The 15847-nt window shown below is 39.5% G+C and overlaps 1 protein-coding gene across 2 annotated transcripts in view; it reads left to right on the top strand.

Annotated features, from left to right (window-relative positions):
• The window catches only part of pold1 (polymerase (DNA directed), delta 1, catalytic subunit), a 109675-nt gene that overhangs the window by 72551 nt on the left and 21277 nt on the right, over positions 1-15847 (top strand). For both annotated transcript variants that reach the window (XM_043679658.1, XM_043679659.1), the window contains exons 18-22: positions 198-293; positions 2089-2226; positions 5979-6154; positions 7413-7565; positions 13104-13206. In XM_043679658.1, coding sequence (XP_043535593.1) covers positions 198-293; positions 2089-2226; positions 5979-6154; positions 7413-7565; positions 13104-13206 — 666 coding nt within the window. The remainder of the gene's footprint in view (positions 1-197; positions 294-2088; positions 2227-5978; positions 6155-7412; positions 7566-13103; positions 13207-15847) is intronic.

Raw genomic sequence — 15847 nt, 5'->3', positions numbered from 1 at the left:
ATGAGTGCTTACTATTGATACTTGATATCCAAGATGGAGTGTATAATATTCCCCAGCACATCTTATATCTTAATGATTTAAAAAACAAACTCTAATTTTAAATCTGGTTATCCTTTGTCAACTGTTCATTTCTCGGAGTAATTCACGCTCTTATCATGCAAAGGAATTTAAAGCTGAATGCTAACATTTTTTTCCAGAGCGTTACTGGATTTGGTCGACAAATGATTGAGAAAACTAAGCAGCTTGTTGAATCAAAGTACACCATTGCAAATGGCTACAAAGCAGATGCTAAGGTAAGAATTGGTCCATTTTCTACCTAAAGGACCGCAATGCTAACATGTGCATCAGGAACATTGTAGTTGGGACATGATATTCTCTTGGAAAAGACTACCTTTAACCATCTAGTCAATTCAGGTATTTGCATATTTTAAATTCACCACAGCCTCAGCTTCCTCCCTCACCTTCCACTGTTAAAGTGGAGTAAACATATTAGTTACCACACATTCATCCTTTGCATTACTTTCTTGTTGCAACAGAGCCTGGAAGAATGCATTGTCACTGTAATGCCACAATGCTAGTTGCAACATTACAAAAAAACTCTCTCTAGTTAGATGATCAATTAGATAACTTACCCATATCAGATTTTAAAAAAAACTACCCATCAGAATTAGCTCAATTATCATCACAACCTAAATAAGGGTGCAATAATTGGTTAAATTACTCACCTACTAGTTAACCTAATATTTAAAATATAAATGCTTATTGCCCTAAATGAAACAGGCATGCAAACAAACACCCTTCAGGGAAGGAGGGAAGAATTAGATTTCCTCACAAAGATTGGTTTTTGAAGGCAAAAAGGTAAAGTAGGGATGTCTGGTTTGTGTTGTCAAGTCACTAATCATGTGTGTTCGCCACTAAAGTCTTGCAGACACAGCTTGCTCAGGAAATACAATGGCGAGATATTCTTTTAATCCTAATTTGAATATAACACAAAGCATTTTGATGATACGGAGTAAAAACATTATTTGGTACAGAACCAAATCAAAAAGACTAGAAGGCCCTTTGTTAAATTGTTGTTTCTGTTGACTAAGACAACTTTTTCTACTCACTCATACTCCCTGCTCCTTTACTGAGCTGATCAGGAGGGCATTCTTTTCAGAAATGGAGGAGATTAACTGCATGTCTTACTGCAAGCAAGCTTACACCCAATTCAATTGGTTCTTAGCTGGCTTTCCTCCAACTTAGCTAGATAAAACCAAGAGCTTTCCAAGGCAATTCATGATCAAAAACATCCCCAATAGGATCTACAACAAGGAGAAAGTGAGGACTACGGATGCTGGAGAGTCGAAAGATCTGGTGCTGGAAAGGAACAGCAAATCATGCAACATCTGAGGAGTAGGAAAGTTGATGTTTCGGGCATAAGCCTTATAACAAAGCAAGCATTTATGACCAGCCATGTGGTTTCTTGGATACTTTATTTTTAAAAAATTGCGAATGTCTGCAATGAAGTTTTAATGACCTCCTTTAAAGGAACCACTCCAGATATTTCCACGAGACTTGAAATAAATTATTTTTTCAACAGTCCTTCAAAACTTAAGTCCTCAAAGCAATATTAAATATAGGGTGTCCTTGAACATTAGCAATCTTCTGCTGGATGTATTCTAACTTACTGTTAAATTCTCAAATTGTAGGACTTGAGGCCTATCCAGGCAATCAGTTTGAAAAGTTGGAGGTTACAGAGTTTACTCGTGTGAATTATGTTATGCAGCTTTCAACAATCTTATCTGCTACCAGTTCTTATTCAGGTAACTAGGTTGTTACCTCCAATAATAGAATGAGAATTGCACAGTAAGAAGGAAGAAGTATGAAAGCAGTTCGTGCAACAACAGCAAAGGAGAGGAGGGGGAAAAAGTGGGGAGGAAAACAATTACTGTAAAGGGCAGGAAGAATAAGAAAGTGGGGATTGACAAATCAGTAGTATAACACAGGACCTTCTTTGGCTTGGTGCTGCAGCATTTTATATATCTACTGTATCATCAGAGGGATTTTTTTATGTTTTATTCTAGTTCCTAATTTATTTTTAATTAGGTAATTTACGGTGATACGGATTCTGTCATGTGTAAACTGGGAGCCGAGACTGTGGAAGAAAGCATGGCTTTGGGTCGGGAGGCAGCCGAATGGGTTTCAAGTCACTTCACTCCTCCCATTAAACTGGAGTTTGAAAAGGTAAATGGAAAATCTAGTATGAAGTTTTGTTGAACTTGATTTGGTAAAATGGAAGAGAGGAGTCTAAGAATATAATGGATTTGGGTCCATCCCAGTTTAAATGCAGATTCTTAGAGATTTGTCCTTTGGGTGTGCAGACTCGATTTCCTCTATTTCGCAGTTTATGACCAAATTTGGATCCATTTTTAAAAAGAGGTTTAGATTGATTTCACTCAATGCCAAATCAAATATAAAACTTAATTCAGTATTATAGATATGGTCCTTGAGCTGTTTTGCACTTACAGCTTAAAATAGGGTAGACATTTATGCTTGTTTGACATTCATAAAGTTCTTTCATAAAACTATTGAGATTCTTTTAAATTTGAAGTAATTTCATTTATTGATACATTTTAAAAAATGTCAAACATGAAAATAATAATACTAGTTCAAAAATCTAATTTTTCTTTCCCTCTGCCGAAGTCATATCTTTTTCTTCTTTGAAGTGTAGCTCATGCTTTAGTGGCCACAATTTGAGGAGAAAGTTTTTGTTAGTTAAGAATCTCTTATGACATCAGCATATGTATGTGCCAGTTTCTGTCAGCCGTGGCATGATTGTTAACATAGTTCTTTTGAGTCAAAAGCATTTGAGTTTAAATTCCACTCTCGGTGCCTAAAGTTATCACCTGGTATGATACTGAGAGAGTGATGCACCAATGATGTCTCGACCAAAGTGCAGAACCTTTAAACAGATAGCTGACTGGGCCCTTGGTGGGGATGTAGGAGGGAGTATCCCGTATGGAAAGGAGAAATGGAGCAGGCATGATCTCATTGAAACAGAATGTTTTCAGGGCTCAAAACGATAGATGCAAGAAGTTTATCTTCTGATGGGGGTGGCAGGACGAGAGAGAGAGCAGTGTTTCTCAGTCTATAACCAGTAGGCACAATATCAGAATAAAGGGCAGGCCATTTCGGATTTAGATGAGAGGAATTTTTTTCAATTAACGTAGTGAATCTTTGGAATTGTCTGCACATGGAGCTTTGGTTTGGAGGGGGGGGGTGCGGAATTCAGTGTTGAATATTTTTAAGATCAGTAGACTCCTCTACATTAAAAACATGAAGGGAAACTGATACTGCAAAAGAATAGTGTTGAAGTAGAATATCTGCCATGAACCCATTAAATGATAGAGTAGACTTGAAAGGGCTAAATGGTCTTTTGCTCCTTTTGCTTATGCCAAGGACCATTTAGCCCATTTTGAAGAAAAAAAATTAGAGTTCTATCTGATCTCCTAGCCACTATTTATCCCTTATTGACATAAAGCATTCTTACTGATGTGTGCAACACTTTACTGCATTCAAATTGGCTGTCATATATGATTGCGCTTCACAATGTTTAACTGACTTTGTGATGTCCTGAGTTCACGATAGACACTATCTAAATGCATGAGTTTTCTTAAAATTTAGTTGTTCAAATAGATCATGCCATGAAATCTTAAGGGCTAAATACAAGACTTGAATTCAAGTTTCCATGAACATACTGATGTCTGTTATCAATGCTGTGAAGAGCCCATTCCAAAACATGATCTAAAATGTCAAACAGAACAGGCAAGTAAATAAGGAATACAGGTATACAAGTATACATGTCTTGACCTTCCAAAAGCTGAATTGCACTGTCTCTGCAGTTAGGTCAGGTGCATTATTGAAACAATGCAATACATTTATATGGAGTTTTATTTTTAATATAAATGCTCCAGTGCACTTCATTAGGAAGAAAGAGAGTGGGAAGAACTCAATTGAAGAGATGGGTTTTAAGACCCTGAAGTATGAAAGAGATGAAGAGGTAAAAGGAAATCAGAGAGAGGCCCAAGCAGCTGACAATTCAGCAAGGTTGCATAGAAGATTACCGAATTGAAAGTACAGTGTCTGGAGGGAAGTGGTTGAAGGTGAATGCGTGAATTTATGAGACCATACAAGGATTTACAGAGAAGGATTTTAAAACTGGAGAACAGGAGTGCAGATAAGGTATTGTTTGGAGTAAGATGCGTGCTTCAGAATTTTGGATACGTGTGAGGAGTGTTGTATAGAAGACCAACAAGGAAAAGGTTGGAGTAGTCAGATCTAGATGTAAAAAGGCATTAAAGATTTGGTTGGGCAGAAGTGTTGCGCATCCACTTTGGGCCCTCTGTAAAACTTGAGAACGTCCAAAACTCTGTTATCTGTGCCCTAACTTGTACTGAATCAACTTGTTGACCTACATTGGCTTCTACTTAAGCACTTAGTAAGTTTGCAGATGACACCAAAATTGGAGGTGTAGTGGACAGCGAAGAGAGTTACCTCGGATTACAACAGGATCTAGACCAGATGGGCCAATGGGCTGAGAAGTGGCAGATGGAATTTAATTCACATAAATGTGCGGTGCTGCATTTTAGGAAAGCAAATCATAGCAGGACTTATACACTTAATGGTAAGGTCTTGGGGAGTGTTGCTGAACAAAGAGACCTTGGAATGCAGGTTCATAGCTCCTTGAAAGTGGAGTCGCAGGTAGATAGGATAGTGAAGAAGGCGTTTGGTATACTTTCCTTTGTTGGTCAGAGTATTGAGTACAGGAGTTGGGAGATCATGTTGCGGCTGTACAAGACATTGGTTAGGCCACTGTTGGAATATTGTGTGCAATTCTGGTCTTCCTATCGGAAAGATGTTGTGAAACTTGAAAGAGTTCAGAAAAGATTTACAAGGATGTTGCCAGGGTTGGAGGATCTGAGCTACGAGAAGCTGAACAGGCTGGGGCTGTTTTCCCTGGAGCATCGGAGGCTGAGAGGTGACCTTATAGAGGTTTACAAAATTGAGGGGCATGGATAGGATAAATAGACAAAGTCTTTTCCCTGGGGTCGGGGAGTCCAGAACTAGATGGCATAGGTTTAGGGTGAGAAGGGAAAGATATAAAAGAGACCTAAGGGGCAACTTTTTCATGCAGAGGGTGGTACGTGTAAGGATTGAGCTGCCGGAGGATGTGGTGGAGGCTGGTACAATTGCAACATTTAAGAGGCATTTGGATGGATATATATGAATAGGAAGGGTTTGGAGGGATATGGGCCGGGCGCTGGCAGGTGGGACTAGATTGGGTTGGGATATCTGGTCTGCATGGATGGGTTGGACCGAAGGGTCTATATCCATGTTGTACATCTCTATGACTCTATCTCTGTTTTAAAACACTCATCCTTTGCATCTCTCTACTTTCCTAACTTCTCCAGCCCTACAATCTTCAGATATTTCCATATTTCTAACTCTCGCCTGTTGAGCACCCCTTATTTTTAATCATACAATCTTTGCTAAGTTCTAGAAATTGTTTCCTAAACCTGTCCATCTCTCTACCTTTCATTCTGGTTTTAAGATTGCCATTAAAACCCTATTGCTGACCAAACTTTTGATCATCTACACTCCTTGGAAAGCTCCTTATATGACTTGGTGTCAAATTGTGTCCATTAATACTCCTGTAAAACACCGTGGAATATTTCAAGATGCTGCATAAATATATGTTGTTGCTCGTTTTTATGAGGTCTGAGCTTGTTCGTGACATAAGACCCTAGTTCAAATGTCTGATTCAGGCTGAAGTAATGTCTGGGAAAGGGAAAGGAGGAATTGGTGTCAGTGAATGTCGTGTTTGTAGTGTGTCAAAGATGATAAGATTGATCCTTCCATAGGAGAAATTAGTATGGCTAACCCTTTCCCTTTTGGCAGATGGTGACAGATCATATTTCTACAAATCTATATTTTAGGTGTATTTCCCATATCTGCTGATCAACAAGAAGCGCTACGCTGGATTGTATTTTTCCTCCAACCCAAATACCCATGATAAGATGGATTGCAAGGGTATAGAGACGGTGAGAAGGGATAATTGCCCACTGGTAGCCAACCTGATCAATACTTGTCTTCAGAAGATTTTAATTGACAGGTAGTTATGAAACTGTCTTATTTTCTATTTTAATCAATCTCAGTTTGGAAGATTTACTTCTCCGCTGATTTTGGTTATGCTGGTTGTATACACTAATGAAATATGAGACCTGAAGAAAGGATCAATTGAAGATTGATAAGATAGTCATTAGACACATTATCCTTTTATCTACAAATATGAAGATTGAATCCACTGCAGAAGGCTGGATGGGGATGCAGTAATCCTATATTAAATTTTATATAATTAGAAATTGAGAGAGCTTCCAAACAACGCAGTTTTAAAAAATATTTTCCTAAGAAATTAGAACTGGTTCTCGTTCATTCCTTAAATCTGTGCTTCATTCAGCCAAATGCTGACACTTTGGTTAAATTTTGAAGTTGGTGTTTGATCAGAATGTTGCATTAGCTTGATTAGATTAGATTAGATTCCCTGCAGTGTGGAAACAGGCCCATCAGCCCAACAAGTCCACACCGACCCTCCGAAGAGTAACCCACCAGACCCATTTCCCTCCGACTAAAGCACCTAACACTATGGGCAATTTAGTATGTGTAGTTCACCTGACCTGCACATCTTTGGACTGAGGGAGGAAACCGGAGCACCAAAGGAAACCCATGCAGACATGGGGAGAATGTGCAAACTCCACACAGTCACCCGAGGCTGGGATAGAACCTGGGACCCTGGTGCTGTGAGGCAGCAGTGCTAACCACTGAGCCACCGTGTCGTCCATGGATAAGATAAAACAGGTTTTCTTAGTTTGTGTATGCTAAGTCTTCAGTGGCCTTTTAAAAATCTCTTGGCAGTTAGGGTATAAAACAATCTGATTAGACCTGAAAACCCAAATTAATCTGAACCATAATTAGCTCTATGATTGATATTCAGAATGTTAAGCGGTAAGCGATGCCTGCAATTAATGACCCAAAGCTTTGAACAAGCTTGCTATTTCAGAAAGATTTGGAAGGTTTTGCAATGCTTAAGGTATCTCTATCACTGCAGAGTTTGGTCGGATTTTGTCCTTCTACTCTTGTCCTGCCCCCAACCAAGAGATAGACACTACCAGAGATGTTTGTGACTCAGAGTGCCACCATATTGCCTGAAAGAGATGCCTGAATGGGGATTAACAAGCAAAACATGGAACAGACTCCAAAGGCCAAACGGCATATTCCTGAGCTTTAATTTATATGTTTCTAATTCATCAATTTGTTAAAAGGGGCAAAATACATTGCAGGGTTTCATTGGCTATGCTTTTACTCTGTAAAAGGGATCCATCAGGAGCAGTTGAGCATGCAAAAGAGGTTATCTCCGATTTGCTGTGTAATAGGATCGACACCTCACAACTTGTGATTACAAAGGAGCTCACAAGGACGGCTGATGAGTATGCAGGGAAACAGGCCCATGTGGAGCTAGCAGAAAGGTAAGTTGATCTCTGTCTTCTCTTAAGATTTCTCTTCCTCTTGCCCCCCTCCGCCTTCCACGCCCACTCTTTCATTACCAGTTCTCTTCCAAATTTAAAGATTTGCTAGAATCTGGTTTCACAAGTGTTGGCAATCCTCTGGTACCTCACTAAAGTAGCCTTTATTAATGTATGAAGCTACATGGAAATTGCCAGCAGGCCTGTGCAGGCAGCCAAATCCAGTTCAGTTCAATAATAGCATCCATCTGCATATCTTTCTCACCAGGAAGTGTTAAGGCGTAAGAATAATGCTCTTATTTTCTCCCGAGCCACAGTGAAATCGTCCTGCATGAGAACAGCAAATTCGGTGCTGCTCATCTGCTCAAAACTTGATGCCTGGTATGATTGTCAGTTGTGACTCAGTGAATGGCGCTCTTGCTTCTGAGTCAGACAGTTGTGACTTCAAGTCCCACCCAAGGGACTTGAGCCGAGCCCATCATCTAAGCTAATATTTCATTGTGTTATGGGGGCATGCTGCATTGTTGGAGGTGCTGCCATCTGGATAAGAAGTCGAACTGAATCTTCATCGACTGTCTCCTGTGCACTCAATAGATCCCATGGTACTCTGAAGGGGAGCAAGGGAGTTTATCCGTTAAACTGACGTCACAGATTATTTGGCCACTGTCATGACTGATTTTGGAACCTAGTTCCATACAAACTAGTTTCCATCTTCTTCTCTCAACAGTGACTTACTACTCTTGGGGAAAAAAAAATACTACAATGAATTCTGGAACATTCTTAGGTTATTTGTGCAAAAGTTCTTTCCTTTTCGTTTCTGAAGTAACTTCAGAGCTTGAATTGATCCTTAAGTGATTCAAGCAAGTGTTGATTTCCTGAGTACATTTTCTTACCTGAAGAAATGCTTTGAAGATTTCTGAAGTGACTGTGAAAATAACTGCTGAAATCTAGTTGTCTGAAGAGTGGTCCTGTATGTATATGTGAGGAATTGAGTGTGTTGGAGAGTGGAATGCCTTTGGATGCTTTGGAATGAATTTCTATTGGGCTTTGAACCTCCTACCAAGTTATCAAAATTATATTTTCATTTTGAAAAGTTCAGGCAGATTTTGTTAATACTGCAGTACAGAGTGGGAATACTCATTTGGAAATGTGTTATGTTTTGTTTCCAATGAGGAGTCGGAATCGTTGACCTGTGTCTTGCAGGAAATGTGAAAATAGCAACTTGAGGCTGGGCCACACTGCAGCTGCAAGACCAGAAGTCGTTGCGCAAAATACAAAAAAAAAGTTGCTTTGAGATAAAATTGCTCAGATTTCCTGTGACTGAAGCGACCTTTAATATTTTTTTAATATCAAGCCACGCTTGACGATGGTGAGAGGGAGGGAAAAATTGAAATATCCATGCCTATATTTGTAGAGAAAATATATTCAAATAGAAAGGCTTGTATGATTCCTTAACGCATCTCTCCAATCTACTTCCAAGTATATTAGACACAATATAATGCTTTAAATCTCAGTAACTGTTGCATTGACAAACATGATGACCAGTTACATATAGTAAGTCACCACATACAGTAATGGCCAGTGTTTCATGGCCACTGTGTGCACTATCTTTAAGGTTGCATTGGAGCAAGGCTTCTTCACTAGCTCTTCCAAAACCAGCAGTTTCTGCTTTTGGGAAATATAAAGACAACATGTGCACTGGTGAACCATCCGCTGTAAATTTTTCAAGTTTCAAATGTATTCCAATCTGGACATGCATTGCCATTCTTTGAATGTTGCTGGGTCAAAATTCTGAAACTCCCCCCCCCAAATCTCTCAGTTCCTGGTTGGGTGGAGAGTGCATAAACTGTGACACTTAAGGTTTAACAGTTGTGTGGGATGAGTTGGATGGACTGGAATGTCTTTCCTATCTGTCTTTGTTCATAAATTTGGGAAGTTAATACAGAGAATGGCAAAATTAACAGCTGGCACAGTGGTCTAAATGATCTATTTTGTTCCCTGTATTTCTTTAGTTTTGTTTTAGAAAAGGTTTGATACCATTGGTAAAGGTTTCCCCAATCAAAGAACAGAATGCATATCAGCATTCTATGTAGATCTGTTGAAGCAATGCACTCATCCTCACTCGCAGAGGCGGTGGGGGGGGGGGGTGCATGGATGCAGTTCAGTGATTATGTTGATATAAAATTTAAAAAAAAAGGTGCAGAGGTCACGCATCGTTAATAGCCTTGCCCAATCTCAACGCCCTTGCTCTTTTCTGCTCATGCCTGATGCAGGTGTTCGGGCAATAATGTCTTATTTTAGAATTATTCAGACCCACGCAAAGGATTATGGGACTTTCCTTTACACAGTTGTGGCTTCTTTGTGGGTAGTGGGTGATCGTTGTAATCAAGACTAATCTATTTTTAGTGTCATTGACACTGTTCAATTTTTTCTCTCTTTTGTTCTCACATAATCGCAAGGTTTATTTTAAGGTTCAATTTGAATGAGATTCCCTTCAGTCTATGACTTGCAAAGTAGATTTAGGGCGCTTCCTCACACTTTGTATTTGAATGAGCCACCAACCTAGGGGAACATTTCTAAAACTTCAAAGCTGTTGTTGCTTTAGAGTGCCCATTGCATTCCTTTGTGTCTAACCAAATCTCTTGAATTTCTGACTTTTGCTAGAATGTGCTTCAAAAAGATCTTGTTGCAAGTCACCTCAGGTGTAAGCTTTTCCTCATTTACTATTCCAAATACATTTTCTGTCATTAAGAATTGAACTAAGTTTTCTTTTTGTTTCCTCTGCATTCTCACTCCCAATTCCATTTCCCTCATCATGGTGTCTTAGTAACCGCTCTAGATGAAACCGTGTAGCTTGGTACAGACCTGGAATTGAATCTTATACTCTCTGTTAGGTTTAACTTCGAGTTTAATTTTATTAATGCAAGCCAAGACTATGTTCTGAAGAAGAGTCGCTGAAACATTAGCTCTGCGTTTTCTCCACTGATGCAGTCAGATCTGCTGAGTTTTCCCAGCAATTTCTGGTTTTATTCTGATTTCCAGTATCTGCAGTTTTTTTTTGTTATTTTTGTTTACTGCAACTAGAATACTGCTCCTGACTACAGTGCTACTCTTCCTGTTGGAAAGATGGTTGGATTGATGCATTATGCCTCCCAGGTTTGATGAGCCTGATTGCTGCTCTCGTTCATACTGCTATGGGATTGGGGGGGGAGGCGAAGAAGAGAAGATATTACATTAACTGCTGTGTAGCTTCCTGCTTTCTGTTTTCCTCCTTTTTGAATAAAGAGTTCCATTTGCTATCTTCTAATCTGATGGTTTGACCCCAAATCAAGGGAGTTTTGGAAATTAAAGCTAATGCATCAATTCTTTGAGGTGGTAACAAGCACATTAGACCACGGAGAGCCAGTGGACGTGTTCTATTTAGTTTAGCATAAGGTCTTTGACAAGGTGCCACACACGTAGCTGCTAAATAAGATAAGAGCCCATGGTGGTTCGGGCTACGATAGTGGCATGGATAGAAATTGGATGACTGGCAGAAGGTAGAGAATAGAAATCAGGATGGCAACTAGTCAAGTCTGCAGGGGAGCAGTGTTGGGATGATGACTATTTGCGTTATACATTAACGGTCTGGACGAAGAAACTAAGGGCATTTTTGCTAAGTTTGCAAATGACACAAAGATAGGTGGAGAGGCAGGTAGTATTGAGGAGCAAGGAGGTGCAGAAGGACTTGGACAGGCTAAGCAAAAAGGCAAAGAAGTGGCAGATGGAACACATTGTGGGAAAGTGTAGGGTTATGCATTTTGGTAGGAAGAATAGAGGTGTGTGGGCTTTTCTAAATGGGGAAAGGGGAAGTTGGACGTCCTATTTCAGGATTCTCTTAAGATGAATATACAGCTTCATTGGCATGTAGGGAGGCAAATGTAATGGTGGCATTCATTTCAAGAGGGCTAGAATACAAGAGCAGAGATGCACTACTGAAGCTATATAAGGCTCTGGTCAGACCACGTTTGAAATATTGAGAACAGTTTTGGGCTCAGTATCTGGAAGGATGTGTTGGAGGGAGCCTAGAGGAGATTTACAAGAATGATCCTGGAGTTGAAGGGCTTGTCACACAGTTGAGGACTCTATGGTTTGTACTCAATGGAGATTAGGAGGAGGATGGTGGGGATCTCATTGAAATTTACAGAACACTGAGAGATCCGGATCGAATGCATGTGGAGAAGATATTTTGACCAGTAGAAGAAAATAGGACCTGAGGGCACAGTTCATAGTGAAAGGGACAACTGTTTAGAACTGAAATGAGTTTCTCCCAGCAGAGGATGGTGAATCTGGAACTTGCTGCTGCAGTGTTGGTCAAGTCAGTGAGCGTATTTAAGACCGTGATAGGTTTTTGATTAGTAGGGAGATTAAGAGTTACGGGTTGAAGGCAAGAGAATGGGGTTAGAAAAGTATCAGCCATGATAGAGTGGTGGAGCAAACTTGATGGGCCGAATGGCCTAATTCTGCTCCTATATCTTATGGTCCGTTATCTCACTAACCACTATTTTACGTCCCTCAGATGAAGTCCTTCTGGATCTGGAGACATGCTAGTCTGTAGCTTCAGTAATTTGTTCAGTAGAGTTTCCTTGTGATTGTGATTTTTTTCAGCGTTTCTCCTTCCCTTCCATTTCCTGATTTATCCCTGTTTCTGGTATACTACTTATATCCTCAGTATAAGCGTTTTCAGGGACTTCCTTACAAATAATTGTATCTGGCAACCAAGTTCTGTTCCACAGTCCCTAGGATCCAGTTACGGATCATTGTACAAAATGCAGTCTTGTCTTCACCTAATACTGAGACCTCCACTTTTAAATCAGTGAGGATGAAGAGCTATTTAGTAACAAAAGAAAATATCTGTAGTTTTCATTTAATTCAAATAACATAATATTGAAATACTCATTATCTTGACCATTGAAATGCAGTTGTGCCATTAAATATAGAATATATATCTTCACACCATTTTCTGCAACTCTAGACTGTGTGAGGAGCTCACGTTCAACCAATTAATCTGCAATTACTTCATAAATTGTCAAACTGGAGTCTCTCACGTATGCAGACGTAATCTTATTTTCATCAGCTTGGCAATCATACTTTGTAAAGGCATTGTTGTGCTTGGCATTATTCTTGGAATGAAAATGTTTTCACTTGTAATAATGTTGATTGAAGCATTTTTTTTCTGGTCACTATGTTTGTTCCACCATAATGGAGTGTTATCGAGCCTAGTAATTACCAAGTCCCCAGAGTTCAATTGGTGAATCACAATTTTTTTTTTTATTTGTGGGATTTGGGTGTCACTGGCTGGCCAGCATTGATAGCCCATCCCTGTTTACCCTTGAGAAGGTGGTGAGCTGCCTTCTTGAATCTGATTTAATGAATTGATTAAATCAATTCAGTTAATTCAATTGATTTAATATTTGAAATAATTGACTGGAATTAACAAATACTCGACTGGAAAATTTTTTGCAACTATGTGTTTGATCCATTCTTATCTATGCCATACAGGATGCGAAAGCGAGATGCAGGCAGCGCACCGAATCTTGGAGACCGGGTACCCTATGTCATCATCCGTGCTGCAAAAGGTGTAGCAGCCTACATGAAGTCTGAGGTAGAAATGTTTAATTTTATTTCAAAATTTGCTTGCCGCTGACTAAGTCTTATCTGTTACCAATTTGTAGATTTTCCTCTGAGCTTAAATGCTTTCACCTTGATTGATTACGTCTCTTTGGTAATGGAGACCTATGATAGTTTTGGGTATGGAATTCCAGGATTATGGCGATTAACAATAAGAATGGAAGGTATTTTTTATTTCCTGAGGTCCCAAAGTACTTCCAGCCAATCATTTACATTCAAACCTAAATCACCATTGTAATGCAGGAAATAGTTTGCCGCATACACTGGGCAAGATCCAATTAAAAAGTAATAGGGTGATGACCAGATAATCTGTTTTACTGGTGTTGGCAGTAGAGGAATGTTAATTATTGTTCAGTTCAATTTTAGAGAGATCTTTAAGGTGATAGTGTTCCCACAATGCTGCTACTTTATCTTGATTGTAGAGATTGCAGGTAAGTTGGTGCTAATATATTCACCTATATGAGTTGGTGGTGTGCATTTCACTGGTGTGTGGTGCTTTGTAATTGCTGCAGTATGTAGATATAGGTACAGAGGCAGATACAGGGACTGATAAACAAAATTCTAGATGCTGATATGTTATAGGAAGTGTTGTAGCTGTACCTCTCCAGCCAAGTGGCAAGTATGCAATCTAATTCTTGAGCATTGGAGGTTTTGTGTGATGAGCAGATGAGGTGATTGCTGTGGAATGTCTAGCTTGTGCCTTGTTCTTACACTTAAGGTGCATTAGTTATTTTTAATCTTTATGTTGTCCGGTTGTCATTTTGTCCTTTTTTTTTTAATTTCATTTTCTAATTCCACAGCTTTTTGACATTGGGAAATGCAGAGGGAGCTGCAAGCAAAGCAGGCAATTGTGGAAACTATATAAAGTGTACCCAGAGTAATTGACTTTTTTAAGTATGCAAGTCATTTTCGTTTTCCCCTGGGAGTAGGGTTCCATGGTTCCAGAAGTATGTTTTCAACAGTTGATGGGTGCTTATCCATAGAGGACTTTGCAGCGTGCTTGGTCCTCACTTGTTCAAGTTGATAAACGTGCCATATTTTTCATCAGAGGCTGACAGATGGCAGGCAGGTATTTTGCCTCATTTTTCCCCACCCATGCTTATATTTCACCTATGAACAATAGTTCCCTTTGCAATAGAGAGGCTAGGTAAAATTATTTCAATATGATCATCCTGTAGTGCTCCATCCGCATTGCTAATGAGGGCAGTAGAGTCAATCACCTAAACATGCAGTCTAAGATTTTATCCTGTTTCCACCTGTCCACCTTTTCAAAAAGAAACATAATAGTATTTAGAGTGCACGCTAGAGAAGTTGAAATTAATGACAGTGTCTTCTGAGAGCGTTTTTGGGAACCCTCCCCATTGTGGTATCAGCTACGCAGTGCTTGGGGAAGTGAGCCTTTGAGCACTTGTTCTCTTTTCTCAGTTTTGTGAAAGTATTTCCTTATTTTCTGAACATGTTTAATTAATCGCTTAACTTCCTCAGCTCAAAGAGAAAGTTCAGTGGTTTTGGTGTTGGTGTTGTTGTATCAGGTGTGTTTCCCATCCTACAATAGTACAGGGGGATGCACATAATAATTGAACCTAATAAGGCAAAGTATCTGCACCCAGCAAGCAAACCACAAAGGAACTGTTGTTTGTTGTCCACTGCAACAAGCTAGGACCTATGACAAAGAAATGAGCAATTTTTGAATTAGTAGTTCTGTCTGCTTTGCCCTATTTGATCCTCATGCTCAGTTTTCAGAAGAATGGCCATCCTCTGGAATTTTTCACTTCCCAATTCATACTTACATTCGTTACTCGGTGAGCTTGCCAGTCAATCTCGTACTGAGGGTTTATGTCAATTGGTAGCTGGATTGAGACAACGGAAATTCCTTCATTCCTTTCACACAAAACCTTCCCAAACTTTTTTAAAAAGAAATGTATTTAACAGCTGCTTAAGGATTTGTGCAGAAGAATCACAACGGTATGGTATTATTGCAACACAATTATGTTCGTTACGGACTTTTAAAGGTTTAATTTCATAACCTTTCTGAGCTGTTGAGAGAAGAACATTCATGTTGTGAAAAATGTTATCATAATTACAATGAGATAAAAATACAATAGACAGGGTGGTTAAGAAAGTGTTTGGCTTGTTTGGCTTCATTGCTCAGACATCTGAGTATAGGAATTGGGACATCACATTGAGGTTCTACAGAACATTGGTAACGCCTCTTTGGAGTACTGTGTGAGGTCTGGTTGCCCTGCTATAGGAAAGATAATAAATTGGAGGAGGGTCAGAAAAGATTTACCATGATGTTGATGGGAATGAGGGTTTAAGTTAGAAAAATAGGCTGGATAGCCTGGGGTGACTTTTACTGGAATGTAGGAGGTTGAGGGGTGACCATATAGAGGTTTATAAAATCATAATGAGTATAAGGTGAGGTGAATAGCAAGGATCTTTTCCTGAGGGTGGGGGAGTTCAAAAGTGAAGGGCATATTTTTTAGGCGAGGGGAAAGTTTTAAAAAGAACATGAGGGACCCTTTTTTACCCAGAGTATGGTCTGTGTGTGGAATGAACTGCCAGTGAAAGTTGTGGATGCAGCTACAGTTACAACATTTAAAAGACATTTGGAT

The sequence above is a fragment of the Chiloscyllium plagiosum genome, chromosome 39 (genome assembly GCF_004010195.1).
Source record: "Chiloscyllium plagiosum isolate BGI_BamShark_2017 chromosome 39, ASM401019v2, whole genome shotgun sequence".
Classification (NCBI taxonomy): domain Eukaryota; kingdom Metazoa; phylum Chordata; class Chondrichthyes; order Orectolobiformes; family Hemiscylliidae; genus Chiloscyllium; species Chiloscyllium plagiosum.
This window is presented reverse-complemented; position numbering and strand designations above follow the sequence as displayed.